A 24115-nucleotide genomic window follows, 5' to 3' on the forward strand; every position below is an offset into this window, starting at 1 on the left:
TAGTTCACTCCCTTTACTATCTTGATTCTATCAATTCTTTAAATCCATTTTCCTGTCTACTTTCCTTCACCCATTATTTCCCTCCTTACTACCTGAGGATCACTAGTCCATCATTATAATCATACCCTTAGTATGTACCTTCAGAAAACTTGACTCTCTCTCCTTCCATTGTACTCAAGAGGATCCTTGAGCAACTCTAAGACACCTCCATATTCAACTCACTCATAATGAGTATTTTATACTTCTCACTCAGCCGATAAATCTTGCTTCTTTTGAGAAAACAGAAGCAATAAAAAAAACCCCATCTATTTTTCCCATTACAAAATTTACAAGCCTCTTTCCTTTGATGGATGGATTGTCCATCTTCTCATCTAAGACCAGTTCTGCAATGGACTCTGTTCCATCTGACTTCCTTCAAGCACTTAGCTGCTTGAATGATTCTTTCTCTATTGGCTTATTCCCATCAGCATAAAGTATACTGTGACATACTTTCCTTATGTCTGTATCCCTCATTACAGAAACCACCCCAATTCTCTGTTGCCCTTCAGACTAAATTTCCTGAAAGAGTTACCTGTACTCATTACACTCACATCTTCCACTTACAGTCTCTCTTGAAACCCACTCAGTCAGACCTTCATTGATACCACTCACCTACACTTATATCCATTTGCCTATTTTCAATCCTTTCCTATTTGATTCAGCAACAGCTGATTCCTTCTCCTTGAAATAGTCTTTTTGGCTCCCAAAACATTCATCCCAGTTTTCCTTTCTTAACCTGTAAACACCAGGTTCCCAGGACATGGTCCTGACCTCTTCTTTTCTCTAAGCTAGGATATACCCAAATTCAAACTGAGCTGTCTATTTGCAATTTCTGGATATTTTTTTGGCCCAAGATGCCCCAAACAAAATTCTTGGTTTCCTCATCTGCATAAAATGGCAGCACCATCTTCCTAATTGCTTAGGACAAAAAACCTTGGAATGATCCCTGGTGGTGTTTTCCTCTTACATCACACATCCAATTTGTAGTCAAAGCCTACTGATTTTACAAGAATTTTGCCACTTCCATTGCTCACATGTTCATCTGCGCTACTCTCAAACTTTGCCAGAATGTTGCAATAACTTCTTAACCGTTGTGTTTGCTACCATGTCCCCTATAGCCTCTCCTCCCTAGCACAACCGTTCAAAAGGATGGATATTACGCTATGTGAGTTATGTCTCAAGAAAAAACGTGTAAGTTAAACCCCTATCTAGAATTCTCACCCTTCTTTTAATCTAACTCAAAATATCTTTTCTTCCATTGTACTCCTACCCGAAATGAGCTTCTTCAAATTCTTTCTACCTCAAAAATCTGTTCTTCCTCTTCTAAAACAAGCCATTCTAAACCTGCCTTCTCCTTTGTTCCTTTTGTCCATAAATCTACCAACCATTTAGCTGTTGCTTAAGCCAAAAATCTGTACACCCTCTTGACTGTTCTTCCCTTAACATTGAATCAGCAAGACTCACAGACTCTCCTCCTGCTTCTCCCTCTATCTACATTGCTGCCAATTCCAGAGCCCCAACTGTCATCATCTCTTCCAAAACCTTTTAATGGTTTTCTACTGTATTCAGCCTGAAGACAAAATAACCTAATGTTCTTTGCCAGGGCTTACATTTCTAGACTCTTCTTGGTAATCTTGAATATGGAACATGGGCAGAAGGAAGATATAAAGAACTCCTTTCTGAACTCACCACCTATGAACAGACTATCCTTCTAACAGTATGATTTTTCTGGCTAGATTCTGTCATTCAAGACTCAGCCTCAGGGTTTCTTCTCACCAGGCTGACCCTCCCTGCGTGTGTTCCCTTGCATCACTGCCTACTCAATCCCCTGTTCATCATCTGGCTTCCCCACCAACACAGTCAGCTCAAGGAGAGCAGGACCATGTCTGTCTTGTTTATCTCTGTATCTACAGTACCCATCCCACATTAAATGCTCAGGATATACGCGTTACATTGAATTCAAGTTCCTCCTTATGTGCCCTTGTCTAAATCCTATAGCAATTACAGGCTGTACCATTTTATTGAATTTATGACGATGTACTGTCTTTTACTCTTGTGCACTGTAAGCCTTTGTAGGCAGAAGCTGACTTGGAGGTCCACAAAAGATGTGCCTTATGTAACTACGGGTGGGTAGTGGTCCATACCTGGTAAGTTTCAATGGGGCGGTTTTCCATGTTGAGATCCCAGACTTTAACGGTCAGATAATCTCTGGTCATGATATACCTCCCACTGTGGCTGAACTTCACATCCGAAATTGAAGAGATAATTTCAGAGAAAAACGACCTGTTGCTTGGATCTTCGGGCTCTTCAAAAACTGCACCACAGAAACAAAACAAGACAAAATAAGCACATGCTTTTCAACTATCTCTACCATGTATGGGCCAGCTAGATAGTCAATGGTCTAACTTGGAGTAGAATCTGTAGAATGTGAATAAGGTACTAATAGAGAACCATCAACTCCCTGGAAGCAGAAAAAGTGGTTACTGGTTTCTGTGTTTTCTTTCTCATGGAAGGTCTCGCATGGGACCTGTATCACCCATGAATCTAGCCCTGAGCATTTCCAAACTCCAGGTCTATGGTCTCTGTTCCACAATTCCCCTGGTCTTTGTGTGTCACCTCACATATCAAAACTTGGAGTCATCTGAGATGCTTAAATATGTGTTTACAGTTTTTTTTAGATATAAAATTACATACCATCCAATTTGTTCATTTGAAGTTTACAGTTCACTGTTTTTTTTCCGTATAATCACATACTTGTACTAGCATCACAATAATCTAAATTTCAAACCTTTTCATCAATCCACTCTCCATAATTCCATACCCAGTTGCAGTTACTTCTGATTCCCTACTCCTACAGCCCTAGGAAATGACTAATCTGTTTTCTTGTTCTATGAAATTATCTAATCAGGAAACTTCCCATAAATGGAATTATACGATGTAGGGTTCTCCTGTGACTGGCTACTTTTCCCCTTAATACTCTTTTTCCAAGCTTCATCCATGCTGTAGTAGATATGAGTACTTCATTCCTTTTGATGGGTGAATAAAATCCATTGTATGGATATACCAGAGTTGGTTTATGCATTTATTAGTTGAAAAATACTTGGGTTTCTACTTTTTGGCTATTAGAAATAATGCTACTATGAATATTCATGTATGAACTTTTATGTGGACACTGATTTTTCTATCTCTTGGGTCATGGTTTTTATTTAATAGTGTCGCTTTGCTGAGCCTCAGTCTTGTCTTTTGTGTATATTGTCCCTTTGCTCTGAAATCCAGGCACCTCTTACCTCTCAGTAGCTTCAGTTGATTTCCACTTAGAGGAATAAAGGCACAGCCCCTCAGTTGGACAACAAGACCCATCAAAAGCTGCTCTAATATATCAATCTTGATTTTGAACTTCTCTGGTTCAAATAGAATGTATAGAATATAGCTTAGGTATATTTTGAGTGTTGCCGTTTCTATGCCTGATTATTCTGTCTTCACTGACTCAAATTCTGCTGGACTCCTATGCCTCATCTTCCACATACCATCTTGCCTTAAATAATTTTTTTGTGAAAGCCCAACCCCCCACTTGGTCTGGCCCACTTACTTAACAAGACCGTTGGTACTCTCACATTGCTATTTAATAATCCACGTGTTTGTCTTACTGCAATTGCAGTGTGAGCTTGTTTTTGGTTTTTCTTTGTACTTAAAGTCTTGCACACAAATGTTCAATACACATGTGTTGCTTGATTAGAACCAAAGCTAGATAAATGAATGAATTCCTTGCCATCTGGGATGCACAGTTACACACGTTTGCCCATACTTAATTTTAACCGATAACAATAGCAACTGAGTATGGTTTAAATTAACAAGTGTTTGGATCACAGTTTTAGGCTAAACCAAACATGTGCCTGCAGGTTACACATCCTCCAGGGGCGCCTGGGTGGCTCAGTCGGTTAAGCGCCCAACTTCAGCTCAGGTCATGATCTTGCAGTCTGTGAGCTCTAGCCCCATGTCAGGCTCTGTGCTGTCAGCTCAGAGCCTGGAGCCTGTTTCAGATTCTGTGTCCCTCTCTCTCTCTCTGCCCCTCCCTTGCTCATGCTCTGTCTCTCTTTGTCTCAAAAATAAACTATAAAAAGAATTATAAACCAACCAACCAAACAAACAACACATCCTCCAGAGATTTTTCTTTCCTACCTGCTCCACACTGTCAAGAGTCCGTATCAAATTCTGTGTAGAAAACTCAAGACTACAATGAGTTCTCTTTCAAATCTTGTTGGAATAGCCAAACCAAAATCCTCATTTTCACCTAACCATTTAAGAGAACAAAAAACCCCTCATCAATCAGAACCGAACTTGAGAATTAAATCCAAGGAAACAGAAAAACCTCTTGGATTTTAATCAAGCATTAATGAAGGCCCCTGACCTTGAGAACTAGATTTTCACATTAGTTTCCCTCCAAGGGAATCTCATTAGGACTGCGGACTTTACAAATAGCAGGTAAGCCCCATGCCAACATCTCAACAGACAAATGGGAGCCCCGAGGTTTGGTCATCTCCACCTGATGCACCTGCAGTAAATGGGAAGGGATGAGCAAACTGTGCTCTGGAGTCCATCAATTTCTGCCTCTGTCACTTAGCAGCTGTTCACATTTTATTTACTACTCTGAGATTCAGTTTTCCCAGCTGCAGAAGGGGGATGCATATTGCTGGGAACATATGATTGGCACATTGTAGGTTCTCAATAAATGTCAGGAGCTATTTTTATCCTCATTAGCATGCACTGCTTCTCTATCAGCCAATCACATTTTATTTGAGACTGAGACGCTGGGGCTGAGGACTACAGAACTTGCAGGCTATTGAAATGACGTAAAGAATGTTTACAAGGTTATACCTAGCAATCTGTTCTCCACACACGTGGCATATTGGGATGCCACTGTAGCAACCTTGTAAAGCCCGAAAATGACAGCCACCGAAGATGGAGGTGAAATGAAAGGTGACAATTCTTTCATCAGCCCACTGCCAATTCTTCTATACAACACAGGGCAGGCTATAGATAATGTACTGGCCAGTTGCACCTAATTCCATGTCCATGCATACCCAAGTCTTAATACCAAGTCCGTGACTGATTTTCATTCATTCAGCAGCAACACTGAACAGTACTGATAATTAATTACTCTTGTGAACAACTAAAGCATAGAGAGGTTTTGTCACCTGGGGACAATGCAGCTAGACTGAGGTACAGCTGCATTTTGCACCCAGATCTAGCTGACTTCCAAGCTCTTGTTTTTCATGATGATTCAATTCTGCCTTGTATCATGTACAAGGCCTTATTTTAGTAGCTGGAAGAAGGTAACCAAGCTAGAATCTACATAGAATCATGGAATCACAAAGCTGAAAGGCTCTTTTCCCCCTAGTTATGACACTAAATATTTTAAATTGTGTATTAATTAGAGAACAGTGAGTGGAGGGGCTCTTAATGATGCCTGGTCCTATTCCATCCTTTTTATAAAGTGCTCAAAAACATACACTCTTTTCAAATACTTATGGAACATGGTTTCTACACAACGGGCTCATGGGTTCAAGCCTTACACCATCATCGGCAAGCATAGGTTGGGGACCTCAGGACTTTGTATCGCCCTGTGAAGATGCCTACCCCACAAGAAGCCCAGAGCCTCAGGCCATGTCTTACCCTTGCATTCTTTTTTTTTTTTAAGTTTGTTTATTTTCACGTTTTTTTTTTTTTTAATTTATTTCTGAGAGAGAGAGAGAGAGACAGCATGAGCAGGGGAGGGTCAGAGAGAGAGGGAGACACAGAATCTGAAACAGGCTCCAGGCTCTGAGTTGTCAGCACAGAGCCCGACTCGGGGCTCGAACCCATGAACCGTGAGATAATGACCTGAGCTAAAGTCGGACGCTTAACCGTCTGAGCCACCCAGGCACCCCTAAGTTTGTTTATTTTCAGAGAAACAGAGCACAAGCAGGGGAGGAGGAGAGAGAGGGGAGAGAGGATCTCTGTGCTGACAGTAATGAGCATGAAGAGGGGCTCAAACTCAGCAACTGCAAAATCATGACCTGAGCCAAAGCCAGATGTTTAACTAACTGAGCCACCCAGGCACCCCTCACCTTTTCATTCTAATGTCTATAGCCTGATGGCAGTGAGGCAACCCTTCCTCCTGCTGCCCAGCTTCTCCAGTTTATATGCATTCGCCTTCAATATATTTTGTGTCTCCTAATATGCAAGCTGTATGAGGGGAGGGACTTTTGTGCATTTTGTCCTGCTGTATTGGCTACAGCATAGGACATACTCAGTAAATATATTAAATGAATGAATATTGGTAAGTCATTTTAAGTTTTACAGGAAAATAATACTTATCAATTCAACAGGTCCTGAAAGGAACCTATCAAAGCAATGCCTTATTTACCTCAAATTTGTTTCAATTCCTTGAAAAGTATGAAAAAATACATTCCATAGGAAGTCATCTGTAATTCAAGGTTTTCATAATTCACCCTGAACAATTACTTGTCAGCTATTTGTCTTTGATATGCATGCACACATGTGCTGATTACTTAGTACATTACCTAGAACATTCAAATAAAAAGTTTTTTTGGGTGGATACATGCCAGGCCCTGTACTACATACCAAGGACACAAAAAATAAGACAGATCCAATCCTACACTCATGGAACTCACATGCTAGAGACAAATACTACACACTCACACAATTTTAGCTAAGACCTGAATAAGTCAGATTTTACCACATTATCAGAGGGAAAGAAAGGAGCTAGTGGAATACAAACAGAACATCACTGTGTGGTCCCTGTAATTTACTAAACGCATGATGCAAAAGGATCCAGTGCTTGAGTATTTCTCTTGGAGACCTTTGGCTTAGCATTAAAAATCCTGCTGACCTGGGGGCGCTTGGTGCCTCAGTCAGTTAAGGATCCAATTCTTGATTTCAGTAATCATCGTAGGGTCATGGGATCCATCCCGGCATCAGGCTCCACACTGAAAGTGGAACCTGCCTGTGATTCTCCACTCCCCCTGCCCCTCTCTCCCACTCATGCTTTTTCTCATTCTCTAAGAAAAAAAATCCTGCTGACCTACATAGTTCCAGCTAGCTTCTAGAAGACAAAGGTATCAGGAGCAGGAAACAAGAGACCTGTGATGGAGAGAAGAAGAACTTTGCTCCCTTGGTGAGGAAGCACTCTGGACAATCCTAACAGTCCAGATTGAGGCACTAGGAAACGTCACGTTTGCCAACAGGGAGCTGGTGTCTCAGAGACCCCAATGACAACACTCACAACAGTAACGACATCTTCTATCATTTCTTGGTCCTCATGCTTTGCATACCTCATCCCATTTACTGCTCAAACTTCTCAGGAAGGCCCTCTCCCTGTCCTTACTTATTGAGGAGACAGACCAGGAAAGGCTGAGGAGCTTACTCAGGATGACACAGCTAGTGAGCAGTAGATACAGGCTTTACTATTACGCTGCAAAAGCACGACTTCGCTCACTCTGTCAATATCATCTCTCTAGTGTTCTCTCTCATGGGCTCTCTAATGTTCTGTACGTCTCTGTGAGTTCCCACTTCTGTGCGTCGGCTCTTCCTTACCTCTTCATGTGCCCATCAAACCATCGTGGGATACTGGAAAGGACATCAGTCTGGGAATGGAGGTTGCTATGCTGGAAACCAGGCTGGACACAAATTAGCTGCTCCTAATAATACCTTTGCATATATTAACCTACTCAATATTCACAGGTGTTATTTCCCTTTTGGACAAATCAGTTGGGTCAGTCAACTCAGTTATGGATTCTACTGCTTATAGGAGGCAGAGCGAGGATTTTTCACTTGGTGTGTTGCTAGCCTATGCTTTTAACCTCGGATCTGTCTCTGATTTCAATGGCTGGACCACCGTCAGCTCTCTGGAACTATTTTCTGGTCTGTAATATGAAAGAGTCAGGATTGTCTACCAGGCACCTCCAACCTCTCAGATAATAAGAAATGCAAATTCTAGCAAATTGTCTTTTAATTTCCCTCGACCAATGCCCAGTATTCTAGACCAACCTTCCCAAGGTGACTTGAGCACAACACTCAGGAATGTGTCAGGGATTCCAGATTCTGAGGTCAAAAGAGCTTGGGAACCTCCTACTCAATTCTGGGGGCTGACATTGCAATTAGCCTGTTAAAGGTGCTGAGAAGTCCTGCAGGCAGAAAAAAAATTATTATTCTTTAGGAATCCAGGTTTCTCAACTTTCGCACTATTGAATTTCGGGACAGATAATTCTCTTTTGTTGGGGCACGGCAGGATGTTTTAGCAACATCCCTGGCCTCTGCCCACTAAGTCCCCATGTCATGAGTGGGACAAACAAAAAGTCTTCAGATATTGCCCACTGTGGCCTGGGCTGGCATGATTGCTCCTGGTTAAGAAACACTGCTTTGTCCTGCCTTTACATCTTATTGGATCACACCACNTCTCTCCCCATTTTCCATACACACACACACACACATATACATATACACAAATCTCTTGCAGATCAGAGTTTCTCTAGTACAGAGTTCCTCTGGGGAACTACAATGCTATAGGCAAAAGTAACCAACACTTCTTTTAAATTCTACAGGGTGTATCAAGTGTCCCATGCAGAAAGAGTTTGTGTTACAACATGTGCAGATACAAATATGTCTGCATGGGACAGAGAGTATTATTCTTCATGGTGCATGAAGCACTGCATGGCTCAGTGCTATTCACCTGACAGAGCTCAGATTACAGAGTCACTGAAGCTGGTATCAGAATCCTGGGGAAGACGTGATGTAACAAAACAGAACAAAAAGGATGAAAAAACTGCTAAGTTTGGAGGAACCTAAAAGCTAAGAGCACCTGCATTTCAACGGGGAGGAAGGCAAGCGGGAAGCATGCCAGGTGCCGTGGTGGGTTCTGGGGCCAAGAGAAGAGAGGGCTAGTTTGAAAAGGTGGTTCCCGCATGTGGCTCCTTGCAGGGGCCCTCACACTGGCCACTGCGCAGGAGCTCACAGCCAGAGCCACAGTCAGCGTGCAGGGGCTATGACCACAGATGGTTCCAGGCTCGGCAGGCCTGGGCCCACATACAGCTCGGTGGCTTATAAGTTATGAAGCCTTGGACCAGTGGCCTGCCTTCTTCCAAGCTTCCTGTTCCTTATCTGTCACATGGGGAAGAGAAGAGGAGCTAGCTACCTGGTAGGTGGTTGTGGGACAGATGAGATGGGTCTTTCCTGAGGATCACAGCACTGTGCCTGTACCCAGAATAACGGGGAAGATGGCGGGACGCCAGCAGGTGGTGCTCAGGGTGGGCGTGGTGCTCAGGGAGTATGTATTTTCCCACTGGGGTCAGGTCGTAAGCACCACCAGTCATGAGATCGATTCCTAGGTCTTCTAACTGGGCTGGAACACAGACACACGATAGCTTGTAGGGATTATCACTTGGAACACGCCTTCCTCGGCACAGATGGCTGGGAAATGGTGCTGAAGAGCCTCACCACCACTTTGGGTTGGATAACTCGGGCAGAGGAGACAGAGAATAAAGGAAGCAATGCAGGCAGACGTGAAGGTTTGTTCGCGACGAGAGAGGCACAGACTCAGAATCACGCACGGGGTTTTAAATTGCTCACTTCTGCTGACATTTCTTCTGTGGAGAAGTGCAGCTGGCATGCTGCTCTGTGTGGAGACACAGTTGACAATGTCCCCATAATGGGGACACAGCTACAGAGTGAGGCAGATGGCAATTTTCCTTCAGAGATATGCAGGCAACCGTTTGGCCCCCAGAGAGAAAAGGCTTGGTAATTGAGATGCAAGCCAGTAATTTTTCCTATACAGAAGACACATCCCATGATTTTGCCCAACGAGAGAAATGTCCAATAATTTTCCTATGGAGGATCAGAATGCCCATGGACTAATAATGCTGGCCTTCATCCAGCTGAGGCCAGTGAGAAAAGAAGTGTAAGAGTTAATTAGTGGCTACTACATTACCTTGGGCCTAATGACACAGTCTGGGAAAAGCATGAACTGGGGAGGGGCAGAGAGAGAGGGAGACCCAGAATCTGAAGCGGGCTCCAGGATCCAAGCTGTCAGCACAGAGCCTGATGTGGGGCTCAAACGTACGGACCGTGAGATCATGACCTAGGCCGAAGTCAGACATTTAACTGACTGAACCACTCAGGTGCCCCTAGCAGTTTGCTTTTTATACAGCCCTTTGTTAATTCTACAAATATTTTTTCAACAGTGAACACCATAGCAACACAAGGCACAGCATCATGGAGACTAAGTGATGAATCTAGAAGCGATTACATTGGTTCCTGACTTTTGTATACCTTTTCAAAATACTTCAGCATATATGATACTTCACGAATAGATCTTCTAATAAATAATCATCCAGGGTTAAGAAATAATGAGTCAAAAAGTTGCAGTTTTTTTTTTTTTTTTTCCCAGAGAGAGAGAAATGATGAGAGTCTGATGGGACCTGATCTGCTGGTGTGATGGTGGAAGGCATCTCAACAGGCTGAAGCTTGAGGGATCATAAATACTAGGCAGCTCAGAGGTTAACAAACCTCTCCTGTAAAGGGCCAGATAGCAAGGATTTCAGGAAATCTGGGCCATTTGGTCACCGTGGCAGCCACTATAGCGTGAAAGCAGCACACACCATATGCAGATGACCGTGTATTCCCATAAAGCTCTCTTTATGGACACTGAAATTTAAATTTTATCTAATGTTTTAAAAAAGTTTATTCTGAGAGAAAGAGTGCACATGCACACTCATGCAAATGAGGCAGGAGGAGAGAGATGGAGACAGAGAATCCCAAGCTAACAGCACAGAGCCTGACTCAGGGTTCGATCCTATGCCTGTGGAATGATGACCAGAGCAGGTACGAAGAGTTGGACACTTTAACCGAGCCACCCAGACGCCCGTCATCTAATTTTTACATGTCATAAAACAGTATGGTTCTTTTTCATTGTACCATTTAAAGATGCAAAATCCTCATTCTTCGCAAGAGTTTTCCATAAACAGGTGGTGGGGCAGACTTGGCCTGGAGACCATAGGCTGCTGACCCCTGAGGCTGACGTTGAGGGGGGTGGGGGAGGCTCCTAGGCTAGACAGGGGAATCAGCAGGAGCAAGTGCATTTCAGGGGGACAGTGGGATCTGAGGACCCCTGCTGGCAGAGAAACATCACGTGGAAAGCCTGGAAGATCGATCATGGCTTAGTAACTGCAAATTGCTTTCCTTAGGGTCTGTCTGCCAGGCTGGGACTAGAGAAGCAAATGGACTTTGGAGTCAGACATACTTGAGCTAGCACCCACACCCTGCCATTTTATAGGCCGTGCTGTCTTTTCCGATTTTCTATAACTTTCTGAGATTCAGATTTCTTATCTTTAAAATGCAGATACTGGGGCGCCTGGGTGGCTCGGTCGGTTAAACGTCTGATTCTTGATTTCACCTCAGGTCATGGTGTCACGGTTCATGGGTCTGAGCCTCACATCAAGCTCTCTATTGTCAGCTGGGGGCCTGCTTCAGATCCTCTGTCCCCTCTCCCTTGCCCCTCTGCCATGTGCTCTCTCTCTCTAAATAAACATCAAAAAATAAAATGCAAATATTATTTTAAGAATCACAAGGGAGAAAAGCAGGCAGGACACCAACAGTAGTGCCTGGCACATACCCAGAAGTCAACAAATACTAGTCACACACCATTCAACAAATGTGCCCTGAGTGCCGACAGGTATAAGCCACTTTGACAGGTGGAGGGGCTAGAGGGTAAGAGAGATGGGGACCCCGTGCTCGTTGCTTCTTTCTTCAACAAGGAAGGGGCCCACTTCCTTATCATGCCTGGGAGCTTTTTAGTAAAGAAAGAAAAGGTGCTTGTTGCTCTATGGTAGGTAGAAAAGGCTCCTTGAGCCAAAGACATCTACACCCTAATTCCTGGAAGCTGTGACGATCTTATAGGGTCAAAGGGAATTAAGGTGGATAATTACCTGACGGTAAACTAGGGGAGAATGTGCTAGGTTATCTGGACGCTCCCCCATGTAATGACAAGGGTCCTTATAAGGCAAAGAAGAGGCAGGAAAGTCTGTGTCAGAAGGATGCAGTAGAACAAAGCCTCCATCGTCACCTCTGGCTCAGAACCTGGAGGAAAGGGGCCAGGAGCCAAAGGGTTGGGGGCTGCCTCTAGAATCCGGAAGTGGCAAGAGAACAGATTCCCCACGGAGCCTCCAGAAAGCAACACAGCCCTGCAGACACCTTGATTTTAGCCCAGCGAGACACACTCTGGACTTGTGACCTTAGAACTCTAAGCTTTTACTGGTTAGGGTCACTGCACTACATTTACTATGTTTGTGGTAATTTGTTATGACAGCAGTAGAAAATTGACACCCTGCGTTCCTCAAATGACCAACAACGGAAGGGGACAGAGTCGGCATGCTTCTTGCCTGACCCGTCCCTGGGAAGCCGGTCTGATGTCCCTGAGCCTGGTGGCAGCTCTCTGTCTCCCTGTGGGTCCCTGAGGAGCCCGCTCCCTTTCAGCAGCTACTCTGCCACAGCTGGCGGGAAAGCAAGCCGGCGTGGGCGGTGATGGGTTTGCTGCTTGCAAGGGAGCTGCTGAGCCGCCATCTCCCCCTGCGTTCCTGCCACGGCTCTGCTGCTGCTGTACCCACAGGCTGACACAGTCCAGGGAAACCAGAACAGACCAGCTGCGAAGGTAGCAAGTCAGGTGGCCCAGACTCCATGAGGAGTTAGCAGAATCTGGGACATAATGTGGTCCCAGTGTGTGCTGGACAGTTCTTCCCAAAGCAATGCCACTTCACTGCAAGACACCGACAGTAACTGCCCGCTGCCAAGAGCCAGTAGTCCCACCTCTTCAGCCTGGCATTCGGGCCCTTCGTATCAAGCCTGAGGTCAGCACTACAATGTTACTGACCCTTTCTCTTCTGCTCAGATACTCCACGGTGGTCTCACTCATCATCTGCACCAAGGTCAGAGAGTGCCTCCCTCCCATGGCCAGGCACACAGTGATACAGATGAAGCACGCGTGGGCTTACAACCAGGAATGGCAGGGACTGTGGCAAATTACAGTGTCCACAACTATAAAGAGGACAGTCTCCACTCAGCTCCAGCCCATGGCTGCCATGCGGGAATGTGGGTCCAGAAGAGCCAGACCATCTCATTTGTAAAGTCTAGATTTTTGTGAGGAATCTAGATGTTTCCATGTTAGCAACCAATTAAAAAATTGTAGTGTGTGGTCAAACAAAATTCACATTTCAACCACACGAGCTGTGGTTTGTGGCCCGTGGTTTACACGCTGTAACAATGATCAATGTTTACGAAGCATTGAGCAGGTGCTAGCACTTGATGCACGCTCACCCCTCCCTTAGTTTGGACTGCTCCTGCAGAAAAGAATAGATGGGAGGCTTATTAATAACACAAAGGGCTCACAGCTCGTTTTTTGTTTTTGTTTTTGTATTTTTAGAGAGAAAGAGTGAGAGTGCATGAGCAGGGGAGAGAGGTGGAGGGAAAGAGAAAGAGAATCAGAAAATCTTAAGCAGGGTCCACATTCAGTGGGGAGCCTGATGCAGGGCTTGATCCCATGACCTTCGGATCATGACCTGAGTCAAAATCAAGGGTTGGATGCTCAACCCACTAAGCCACCCAGGATGCCCCAAGTGCTCACAGGTCTAGAGGCTGAAAATTGAGAATAAGGTGCCACCATTATCAGGCTCTGGTGAGGGCCCCCTTTTGGGTTGCAGATGACCACGGTCTTGTATCCATATGATGGAGAGGGTGAGAGGGCTCTCTGGGGGCAGGCTCATTTATCAGGGCATTAATCCCATACGTGTGGACTCTATCCTGGTGATGTAATTGCCTGCTAAGGGCCCCCTTTCACAATGAGGGTTAAGATTTCAACATATAAACTCTGAAGGAATGCATCTAGTCCAGAATACCACCTCTCTCTGCCCCTACTGTGCTTCCTGTTCCACCTTTAGGGCTTAATGTCTCTTCCAAGAAACCTTCTTCGACCACCTCAGTCCACTATGTACTTTCCTTCTCTTGCTGGGTAATTTGGCTACCCTCTCTATTTCCCCTGTTCTTTAAAAAACATATGTATTTGTTCAGGATTCACAAGGCGCTAAGCAATCCTAGTGCGGGGGTGGGGCAGGCCCCACAGAAGGGAGGCAGTAGTGATGGCAGCATGTGGTACCTGCCAGGTCTGTGCAGGGTAAGAATGGTGTGCATCTCCCAGCTGAGGAACTGGGAACCAGAGAGACTCGGACCACGTGCTTCCCGAGTAAGGACAGCATCTTATAGCCTCATTAGCTCTGGGGTTAGACATTTATCATGAAGGGTCCTCCGTCGGAATCTGTGATCTAAAGAGAGGGGAGGTGAGAACCTGTGTTTGCCTGAGGGCGTACCTGCCAATCTAAGGGCTGGATTTGGGATAACACCCACACACAAGTTTATTCATTGGGCCTGTTTGCCCTTCCTTTGTGAGGAATAATCACTTATTAGCCAAGCCGGCTGCTGCCTCTCTGAGAATTGTCATTCTGGAAAGATGTCGACTGGAGATTTCTGAGCACATTCTCTCCAGCCCGCAGCAGTAAAAGGAGGCGGCTCCCGTCCAGACAAGATGATGACTCGGCAGTGGGTGTCTCGACAGGAGCCTAATGAAGAAATCTGCTACCGGCGAGGCCCGGCTTTACAAGTGCTTGTATTTGTGTTTTCCTCTCCAGTATAAGCTCTCTGGGTTATACTGGGTGAGTGGCAAAGGCATCTATGGGTCCTTCTGCCTCCCGTCGTAGAAGTACACATTCCTCTAGCCACTGGGCTCCTGGAACAGAATGACAGTGTCCCCAGGTCCCATGGGCTCACACATGACAGGTTAGAGACTCCTTGTCTCGCCTCTCCCTCCCTCTCTCTCTCTCTCTCAAAATTTGTTCCCAGCAGGAATCTTGGTGCACCTGCTCCAAGAGAAGCTTGAGCTCCCTGGGGAGGCTCCACCCAAGTGGAAGGGACTGTGACTGTGTGGTGTGTGGTCGTTAGTAGGGGTGAATGGCACGCAGTTGGTTGTCATGGCACCACAGACGCCAGGGGTGCAGTCCCAAGATGTCGCCGTTTTCCAGGCTGGATACATAATCACTGCAATGAGAGGCATGAACACGGAGAGGGAGAGGGGGGTGGCTCCCCGCTGACAGTAATCTCCTTGCAGAGCAAAGTGAGGGGTTCACGGCTGAGCAGGGCGGTCAGCCAGACACGGGCCAAGCAGCACAGGGAGAGAAACCTAGCGTAGGCTGGTTATTGCTTCATGATATTCTCACGGCTCCGGTGCCACACCTGTATTCCCAGCACTGCTTTCGAAACAAAAGCAATGTTCGCAACCCACTGACAGTCAGACCCGTGCCTTGAACATTCCTGGAGCATGCAAACATCATGTAGTAATAGCTACGTGTTGGAGTACATCTGCAAGGCCCTGTGCTAAACTCTACATATGCAGAAGTCCCATTCCATTGTCCTGATATTTCTGTTTTACAGATGAAGAATGAGGCCCCGAATATCATCTGTCCCTATTGTAGACCACACAGAGGCAGAGCTAGAATGTAAAACCAGCCTCAGGTCTCTGGGCCACTCCTGGTCCAGACTACTACTGTTCTCTGGTCCCATGGTGAGAAAGGACAGCCCTTTCAATCTGCAGATGACAGACACCAGAGCACAGGGGCCCGGTAAAATGAGTCAGAATGGCCTAACCAATCACTGTGTGCTCTCACCAATCACAGAGCATTAACCAGAGTGGAGATGTCTCTTTATAGGCCTAACACACTCCAGGGGCAATATGGAGAATAGTCACCCAATTTGCTGAGCACTTTTTTTAAAAAAAATTTTTAACGTTTTTTAAAAATTTATTTCTGAGAGAGAGGGAGGCAGCGTGAGCAGGGGAGGGTCAGAGAGAGAGAGGGAGGTACAGAATCCAAAGCAAGCTGCAGCCTCCAGGCTCTGAGCTAGCTGTCAGCACAGAGCCCAACGTGGGGCTCGAACCCACGAACCGTGAGATCGTGACCTGAGCCGAAGTCGGAGGCTTAACCGACTGAGCCACCCAGGCGCCCCTGCTGAGCACCTCTTTACCTGCCAGCTGCCCTGCTCTCCTGTTCCTCACCGGCTCCACACATACCATCACACATGGGCTTCCCATTCCCTCCAATGAGCCTCCAGGACCTGGAAGCCTCTGTGGTCTGATGCAGAGAGAGAACAGATTTTGCAATCACTGTAGAAAACAAAGGCTATGTCCCTCAGCAAGTACTTTTGCTTAATGACTTGGTCATGGGGAACGAGGGACACTCTGCATCCTGTTCTCATTTTGAATTGGGCCGAAGACTAAGTGATCTCTGCACTGTTACTCATGCTCTTCGCTGCAAGGCACTCTAGGCTCCCGCTCAGCAGGTGCGCAGGAAGCATTGGAACCATGGTAGGTTGATTTCCTGAAAGCCAGACCTTGCCAGTGGAATGCCTGAGCCCTTCCCTCCTGTCCCAGGACCCAGCTTACCCAGCCACCACCCCCTCTGGCCTGGTGAGGCAACGGTAGAATGTATTTCTAGATATCCTTTCTCAGCAACTTCAGCCACGGGCTGCAGACCTGGGTTTGAATCTAGGCTCCACCTATGACTAGATCTTTGAATTTGCATACGTTACTTGCTTTTCTGAGTATTTTCTCAACTGTAAGTCTGAGCTCATGAATTGGTGGGATAAGAAAATACTAATAAATACTGAGTGCTTTCTGTGGTCCAGGCATTATCTCACTACATCCTCATCACAATCAGAATGCATGCTCCGTTACTGTCCCATTTGGTAGGGGGAAATACTGAGGCCTACAGAGGTTAAGTGCAAAATGCTAGGTCCACATTATCCACACTGGGGTTGACTGACCCTAGAGCCAAGGCTTTAGTGAACATCCTCTCTCTATCATCATTAAAGCCCAGTTTCCAAACCACAAGATTCTCACCAATACCTATAACTAGCATTTATGATTTATCATAAAGCCTTTATGAACCTCAAGAGCTGGGAACTTGATGTCAGAAAGCTATTAGGTGGCCACTCCCTGTCCCCTCTTTTCCCTCACACCAGCACCCCACACCGCATCTCCTTCCACACGGCCGATTCAGAAACAATCACTTCTTTCCCTGAACTTTGAGAGCAGAGATCTTACGTTCTGATCAGGACATAAAAGTCAGAACATCACAAGACCTTACAATATCACCCTTAAAGCTGCTTATTATATACACATTGGTATTAAATAATACATTATTTTGTACTACAGTCTGTTATTCAGACCACAAATGTTTCAGGAAAACTTGAAAGCATAGAACTGAGAGAATTCTGAATTTTAGCTCATTTGATTTTCTAACACCCTTCATTTATATCCTTGGGTTCAGAACCACAGCTCTAGTATCCTGTGAGACACACACTGCATTCTAGCTGATGTTGGCTCTTTTATAAACAGGTCTCATATCATTCATTCATTCACTGATTTACTCTGCAGTATATGTCAGGTGATGTTCCAAGAATGCTTCTGCTCCTTAATGACCTCCTTAGGTGCAAGAAATCACGTGCTATATTGATATACATTTGTATTTCGGCAGGTCTACAACACCACAAACACAGAATAATCTCAGTAAACAGGGACTGAAACCTGCTATGATTTGGAACTTTGGGGGAACACCCAGATACACTGAGGATGGCATCTGGCGTCGCAGTTCCTTTTGACAACGTAACATGATATTCAGTATAAATACTGCATAGTCAGCATTTTCTCTCTTGGACGTTGGAAGCCTACATTTCACATTCAATTTCAAACGAACTCTATGTTGGAAACATTCCATAGTTGCATATCCTCCCATCTGAGAGAAGTACACTGAGCCAGAGACTGTCATCTTACAGGCCTTCTTTCCCATTGTACTTGGTACAATACCTTACACACATTTATTGACTGGTTCCTTGCTTTGAGTCTCACATCTTTTTTCTTAAGCTGGGTGATCCCACATTCTCATATGGAAGCTTTTCAATGACAATTCGTTACATTATGGGGATTTTGAAATGATACCAAAATTTCAGGATGAATTAGTTGACTCCAGGATTAACGATGCCCATCCATAAGAAAAATCCTACTTAAATCCTTATGTTCAGGTTACAGATGTAAGAGAAGATATAAGCAAGTATCATTACAAGCTTTGTGGGGGTGAGCCTTCCCTTGCACTCTGGGTGCCTCTGGGTTGTGCTTGAGGACAACAGGAGGCCAGCAGGTGCTTTGGTAATTCCACAGATAAAGGGACCCGCACCGATGGGGCCAGATGCTGCGTGAGTGGACAGCAGATCTCACAACTCAGTTACTGATGCCACCTACTGAGCTGTCAAAATAGAATTATGTGAACTGCACAGGGGGGCTCGAATTAGCCAATACACTTAAACATGGGTCAATTATACATGCGAGAGATTCCCCATCCCCTTCTCTATCCTCCAGTGCTGGGCTGTATTCATTACAGGAAGAAATAAACCTGTGATAAACCCACAGTCTTTGTCAGTGTATTAGCCTTAACTTTTCTGGGTTCTCATTTCCTCCAGCTGCAAAAAGGAAGAAATAGTCTGAACTCACAGGGTTGTATGAAGATCAATAAGGTAACAAATAGAAACGGCTCTGTAAATGCTGAAGTGCTAAAGAGCAGAAGGTATCAATATAATCATTTATCCTTTTTTTTCTTACATGAATATTTGAGTCCACAGAGTTTGTGAGTTTCTTCCTGAAACTGTCTTTCCACTAGTCTAAGCCAGCTCATTCACTGCCCTCCATCAGGGTTTGTGCTCACACCAAAAAGCTGGGCAACATTCTGCATTCTTCCCTTTACCTTGCCTTCCATATCTAGATTTCAAACAAGTCCTGCTCACTTTACACTCAAAGCACAGCCCACATCAGGCCAGTCTTCATTAAGCCCCTACTATCTCTTGCCTGGACCATTTACTGCCTTCCTAACTCTTCTCTCAGCATCCACTCTTCCTCGTCATGTTTCATTCTTTACGTAGTCAGTGATATATGTACAAGTCCACACATGATGCTCCTTTGTGCAAGCCCTCCTAGATTTTCCCCCTCCTACATACTATAAAAGCCAAATGCATGGGGCGCCTGGGTGGCTTAGTCGGTTAAGCGTCCGACTTTCACTTAGGTCATGATCTCGCGGTTCGTGGGTTCGAGCCCCGTGTCGGGCTCTGTGGTGACTGCCAGCTCAGAGCCTGGAGCCTGTTTCAGATTCTGTGCCTCCCCCTCTCTCTGACCCTCCCCTGCTCACGCTGTCTCTCTCTCCTAGAAATAAATAAAACATAAAATTAAAAAAAAAAAAAAAAATCCAAATGCCTTACCTTTGCCCTACAGGGCTATCAAGTTGCCTGACTCCTGAGTCTTGTGCCTGGAATACATTGGGAGTGATTCCCGGGAGTAGTGTGGGGTGATTCCTGAGTCCTAGTGATCCCCCAGGGATCTCTAGTGAGTTCTCACTAGAGTCCTCAGGGACCCGGGCTACCAGCCAGCTCCTTCCAGTTAGTTCCCCTCATGCTGCTCCCTTACACCACAGACAGACAAGTTAGCCTGCTTTTTCCTCCCCTCCCCCCAACCTGCTAAGCCCAGTTCAGATTCAGAGTCATTCAGGAGCATTTGCTGCTTCTGCTTCTCTAGAAACACTTTTCACCAAATCTTGCAATATCTCATTTGCCTTTGTCTATGCTTGTTGATCCACCTACTTGGATAGTGTGCCATGAGGGCAGGAGGCATCATCTTCCTACTGCCTGGAACAGAGCCTGGCATAGAGTTGTAGCACTCAGTATTTGTTAAATAAATGAATAGTGGGTTGATTACCATCATTTCATAGACTCCTCCTCTTCCATTTATTTTGCCTACCTACAAATGCCAATGTATTCCCAACACTAGAACTGAGTCAACACAGATGGAGTCAACCACTCTTTAGTGTGAACCTTTTCAGTTGTATAAAGAGAAGACCCAGGTACAAATTTATTGAACAGCATGACTGTAGCGCTATTCTAGAAGCGTGTGTTTAGCACCTTCACTATGCTACGTGCAAAAGGGACAAATAAAGAGCTTCAGCCATAATGGAAGAACCATTTAATGGGAGAGACAGGAATGAAAACAGGTAATTTCAACCAAAAGTATCAGGTGGTCAGATGGAGGATGCTTAGGCTTACTTGATGAAATGTGAAGACTTGATGAAATGGTAGGCAGAATAATGTCTCCTCAAGGATGTCCACATCCTAACCCCCAGAAGTCAAGAATATTTAATGTTTCATGGTGAGGAATTAAGATTGCAAATGGAATTCAGGTTGCTAATCAGCTGTCCTTAAAATAAGATTAGTTTGGATAAGCTGGTTGGAGGCAATGAATCACAAAAGTGCTCACGAGTGGAAGAGGAAGGCAGAAGAGCAAAGTCAGAGTGATGTGATGAGGTGAAGACTTGTTCCACTGTTGCTGGCTTTCAGATAAAGGGGCCACAAGCCAAGGAATGGGAGTAGTCTCTTAGAAGTTAAGAAACAAGATGTGGATACTCCCCTAGAGCCTCCAAAGCAACACAGCCCTGCCAACACCTTGATTTTAGCCCATTGGACCCACACCAGACTTCTGGCCTACAGAACAATTAGATCATCCATTTATGTTGTATTTTGTCATGAAATTTGTTATGATTTGCTATAGCAGTCATAAGAAACTAACACACAGAGGAAGAGCTGAACTTTCTGATGTCACCTGTGGTGGGAAGGGACAGGCTACTGTAAGACCTATTCTACCTGGGCCAATGCCTCTTCTGAAGGAAAATTTCCTCCAGGTATTCTCTTGACTAAGGTTTTCCTGAACCTCAAATGTGGGATGCTTACCCAGTGCCCGAGACTGCTTTGCCAGTGATGGCTTGTCATGGATGAGGAGGACAGGCAAGTTGCCTTTGAAACGTCCCAAGCCCAAAGCAGCCAGAGCCACTTAGGACAACATGGCCAGCCTTTTCTGTTCTGTGTCTCTGGGGCTGCAGCCACATGCCTGAGCCAGTTTTGGCTTCACTGACTTCTTATCCAAGACCCCTAGGTGGGGAGAGGGCAGGGCCTGGGGAAGGTGTCAACTGCTAATGAATAACACTTGCCTCCAAAATTAATAAGCCTTCCAGTTCTTAGGACAATCCACTCAACTGGAGTCTCCAGGATGACTAATTGACAGAACTGGTTAAATTAATCAAAAATGGAAATGAGAATGGGGGAAGGGAGAAGGGATTCTATTTTTACTCTGTGGCTTGCTTGGGTCTTGCTTGCTTTGTTGCAAGTGGTTGCTAAGCTTGGGTGGGGTAGACACTGGATTGGGCTATGGGGAGGGTTGGGTTTAGTGAATTCTACTCCTTGCAGCAAGTCTGGCTTTCCCTCGGAAGGGGGTGGTGTCTGTGTGTTTGTAATCCTGTCACTAGGCAAAAGCATGTTAATAAAGGGCCTTGTATTTTTAAACGTAACCCTCCCTAGAATAAATATTGTTAATTATGTCCCCAATCAACACTGACCCCTTTTGGAAGCTGTGCCAAACCTCAGAGATTTTAAGATTCATGGCAGCTGTGGTCCTCGCTGACGTCCACTCTGATGGCACACTCCATCAGAGACCTGGAGATTGAACCTTAGCTTTATGAAGGGATCTCGTGGTCTAGAGAAGCAGAACTTGGCAATTAAGTTTGTCGATGAGGGTGAATAATGAGACAGTGGATTTCATGCCCTCTACAAGGGCAAGATTAGTTCTGCAATGGGAAACTGTAAGGCTGCGGGATCCTGCCGATGGGGACTATATAAAACGGGGCTCCATCAAATAAATAATCCTTCTGCATATTAGCAAAAGGTCATGTGCCTTCTCCAGCTGCCAAAGAGTCAGGAGAAGAAGGAGAAGAGTCAGTTCTTCTCTTGGAAGCAGACAGACCTGTGTTCAAATGATGACTCGTTCATTATGATTCTGGGCAAGTGTCTCCGCCTCTCTGTGCCTTGTCTGTAAATTAGAGTTACTAGTACCAATCTTTATGGGTTGTTGTGAGGCTTAAATAAGATACCGAAGGGTTAAAAGAGGATAGCCATCCACCCCTCCATTATACACACTTTTGGAGGAAAACGGAATTTCTGATGTGGATTTTTAGGTTGGACATCAAACTGTACCCGATTTGCAATGGAACTCAGGCTATTTTCCCAATGACTACACTATTCACTAAAACACCTCAGACTTTATGGCCATAAGTACTTGTATCTTTACCCTACAACATGTGAGGATCAGATTATCTTCATACCAACCCCACGAGAGCAGATGTAAGTGCACTGCAGGGTTGATGCCCACCATCCCTAGACAGACTGTCTTATCTGCACATGGAGGGAATTTTGGTGGCCAAATCTCAAGCTGCAGATTTGCCAGTGCAGAAGGGCCTTGTTCCTGGAATAGAATGACTGAGGCCAGCGGACTCGATGGTGGAGCCAATGCAAGGATACTGGGGCTACAGAGACCCCCATCACTGTTGTGGACAGGGGCCCTGGCTCCTCACCCTTGCCTTCTCTGTTCTCTTGGCTTATATACCACTCCTTCCCAACCCCTGTTCTCCCCTACCCCTTACTTCCCTACCCCATTTCCCTCGTATCTCCCTGGCAGCTCATATTCAGCCTCTTGTAAAAGATTGCCTCGATTTCCCCCCACCCCACCGGTAAATGTTGGTGTGCCTCGGTCCTGTACTGTCCATTCCTCCCCATTTACACGCTCATCCCTAAGCGACTTCATCCCATCTCAGGGCTTTAAATGTTATAACAGCTCATGGCTCCTCAATTCTACCTTCAGCCCAGACCTCTCTTCTGACTTCCAGATTCAGGTGTCCATTTGGTGCAGACTTCTCTAAGTGGGCAGATGGGAGACCTCTCAATCTGGCACATCTGACAGAGAACACTTGGGTTTTTCCATATCAACCTCTTCCTTCCTCAGTCTCCTAATCTCAGTGAACTATGCCCTCAGTTGCTCAAGACCAAAACCAATGAGTTAGCTTACCCTCATCTCTTTCTATACCTTTGCACTGAGGAGAGGGGCAGAGGGTAAGGGGGGAGGGAGGGGGAGGGGGAGGGAGAGAGGGAGAGAGGGAGAGAGGGAGAGAGGGAGAGGGAGAGAGAGAGGGAGGGAGAGGGAGAGGGAGGGAGAGGGAGAGAGAGAGAAAATCCCAAAGAGGCTCCATGCTGAGTGTGGCTCAACACAGGGCTCAATGTCACTACCCAGGGATCATGACCTGAGCTGAAATCAAGAGTTGGACACTCAACCTTCTGAGCCACCTAGGCTTCCTGAGAACTCTTTTAGGCCCGTAAGTAGAGTACTAGTCACTTTTCTCCTTAGAACCATCTACTAGCTTCCACCTCACTTTGAATGGAATCCAGATGTTCTGCCTGGTCTACAAGACTATGTTATCCGGCCCCCAATTACCTTTTCTGCCTCATCCTCCAGTCCACTGCTCAGTGCACCAGCCTGCATCCACTGGCCTTTCTTCTATTCTTTGAACACACAACATTGTTCCTGTGTCAGGGACTTCACTCTTAGATGTTACCTCTGTCTGCTTTTGACAATTCAAATCTCAGTTCAAAGACTTTGCCTCACCACCCTACGTAAACACTTCCACCCGGGTATTCTTTAACTCTGTTTAATCTGACAGCTTTTATCACTGTGTGAAATGAACGCATTCATTTGTTCATTGGTGTGAATTTTCTCTCCCCACTCCCTGCTAAGGTAAGCTCTGTGAAGGCAGGAATGAGTAGGTGTTGAATAACTCTTAGTGGAGTGACTTCTGGTATGCTAGTTAAGGAGTACAAGTATGGACCAAACCCCAGCTCTGTCGCTGGGGAACACTGGGGGTTCTCTGTCACAAAAAGAACATTTGATGGCTATAAGAGTATCATTTCCCCTCTTCCTCAACTGCAACAGGTGACTAATGGTGGTAGGCGCCTCACAAGTCTGTCAGGAGGATTAAATGAGCTCACAGCTTGGCTTACTTTCTGGATGTCA

At 45.5% G+C, this 24115-nt stretch overlaps 1 protein-coding gene across 10 annotated transcripts in view; it reads right to left on the reverse strand.

Annotated features, from left to right (window-relative positions):
• PPP2R2B (protein phosphatase 2 regulatory subunit Bbeta) overlaps positions 1-24115 on the reverse strand; it is a 453296-nt gene that overhangs the window by 10605 nt on the left and 418576 nt on the right. For all 10 annotated transcript variants that reach the window (XM_077772959.1, XM_077772955.1, XM_077772962.1 and 7 more), the window contains one exon: positions 2184-2353. In XM_077772959.1, coding sequence (XP_077629085.1) covers positions 2184-2353 — 170 coding nt within the window. The remainder of the gene's footprint in view (positions 1-2183; positions 2354-24115) is intronic.

The sequence above is a fragment of the Crocuta crocuta genome, unplaced genomic scaffold (genome assembly GCF_008692635.1).
Source record: "Crocuta crocuta isolate KB4526 unplaced genomic scaffold, BGI_CrCroc_1.0 scaffold107, whole genome shotgun sequence".
Lineage (NCBI taxonomy): Eukaryota > Metazoa > Chordata > Mammalia > Carnivora > Hyaenidae > Crocuta > Crocuta crocuta.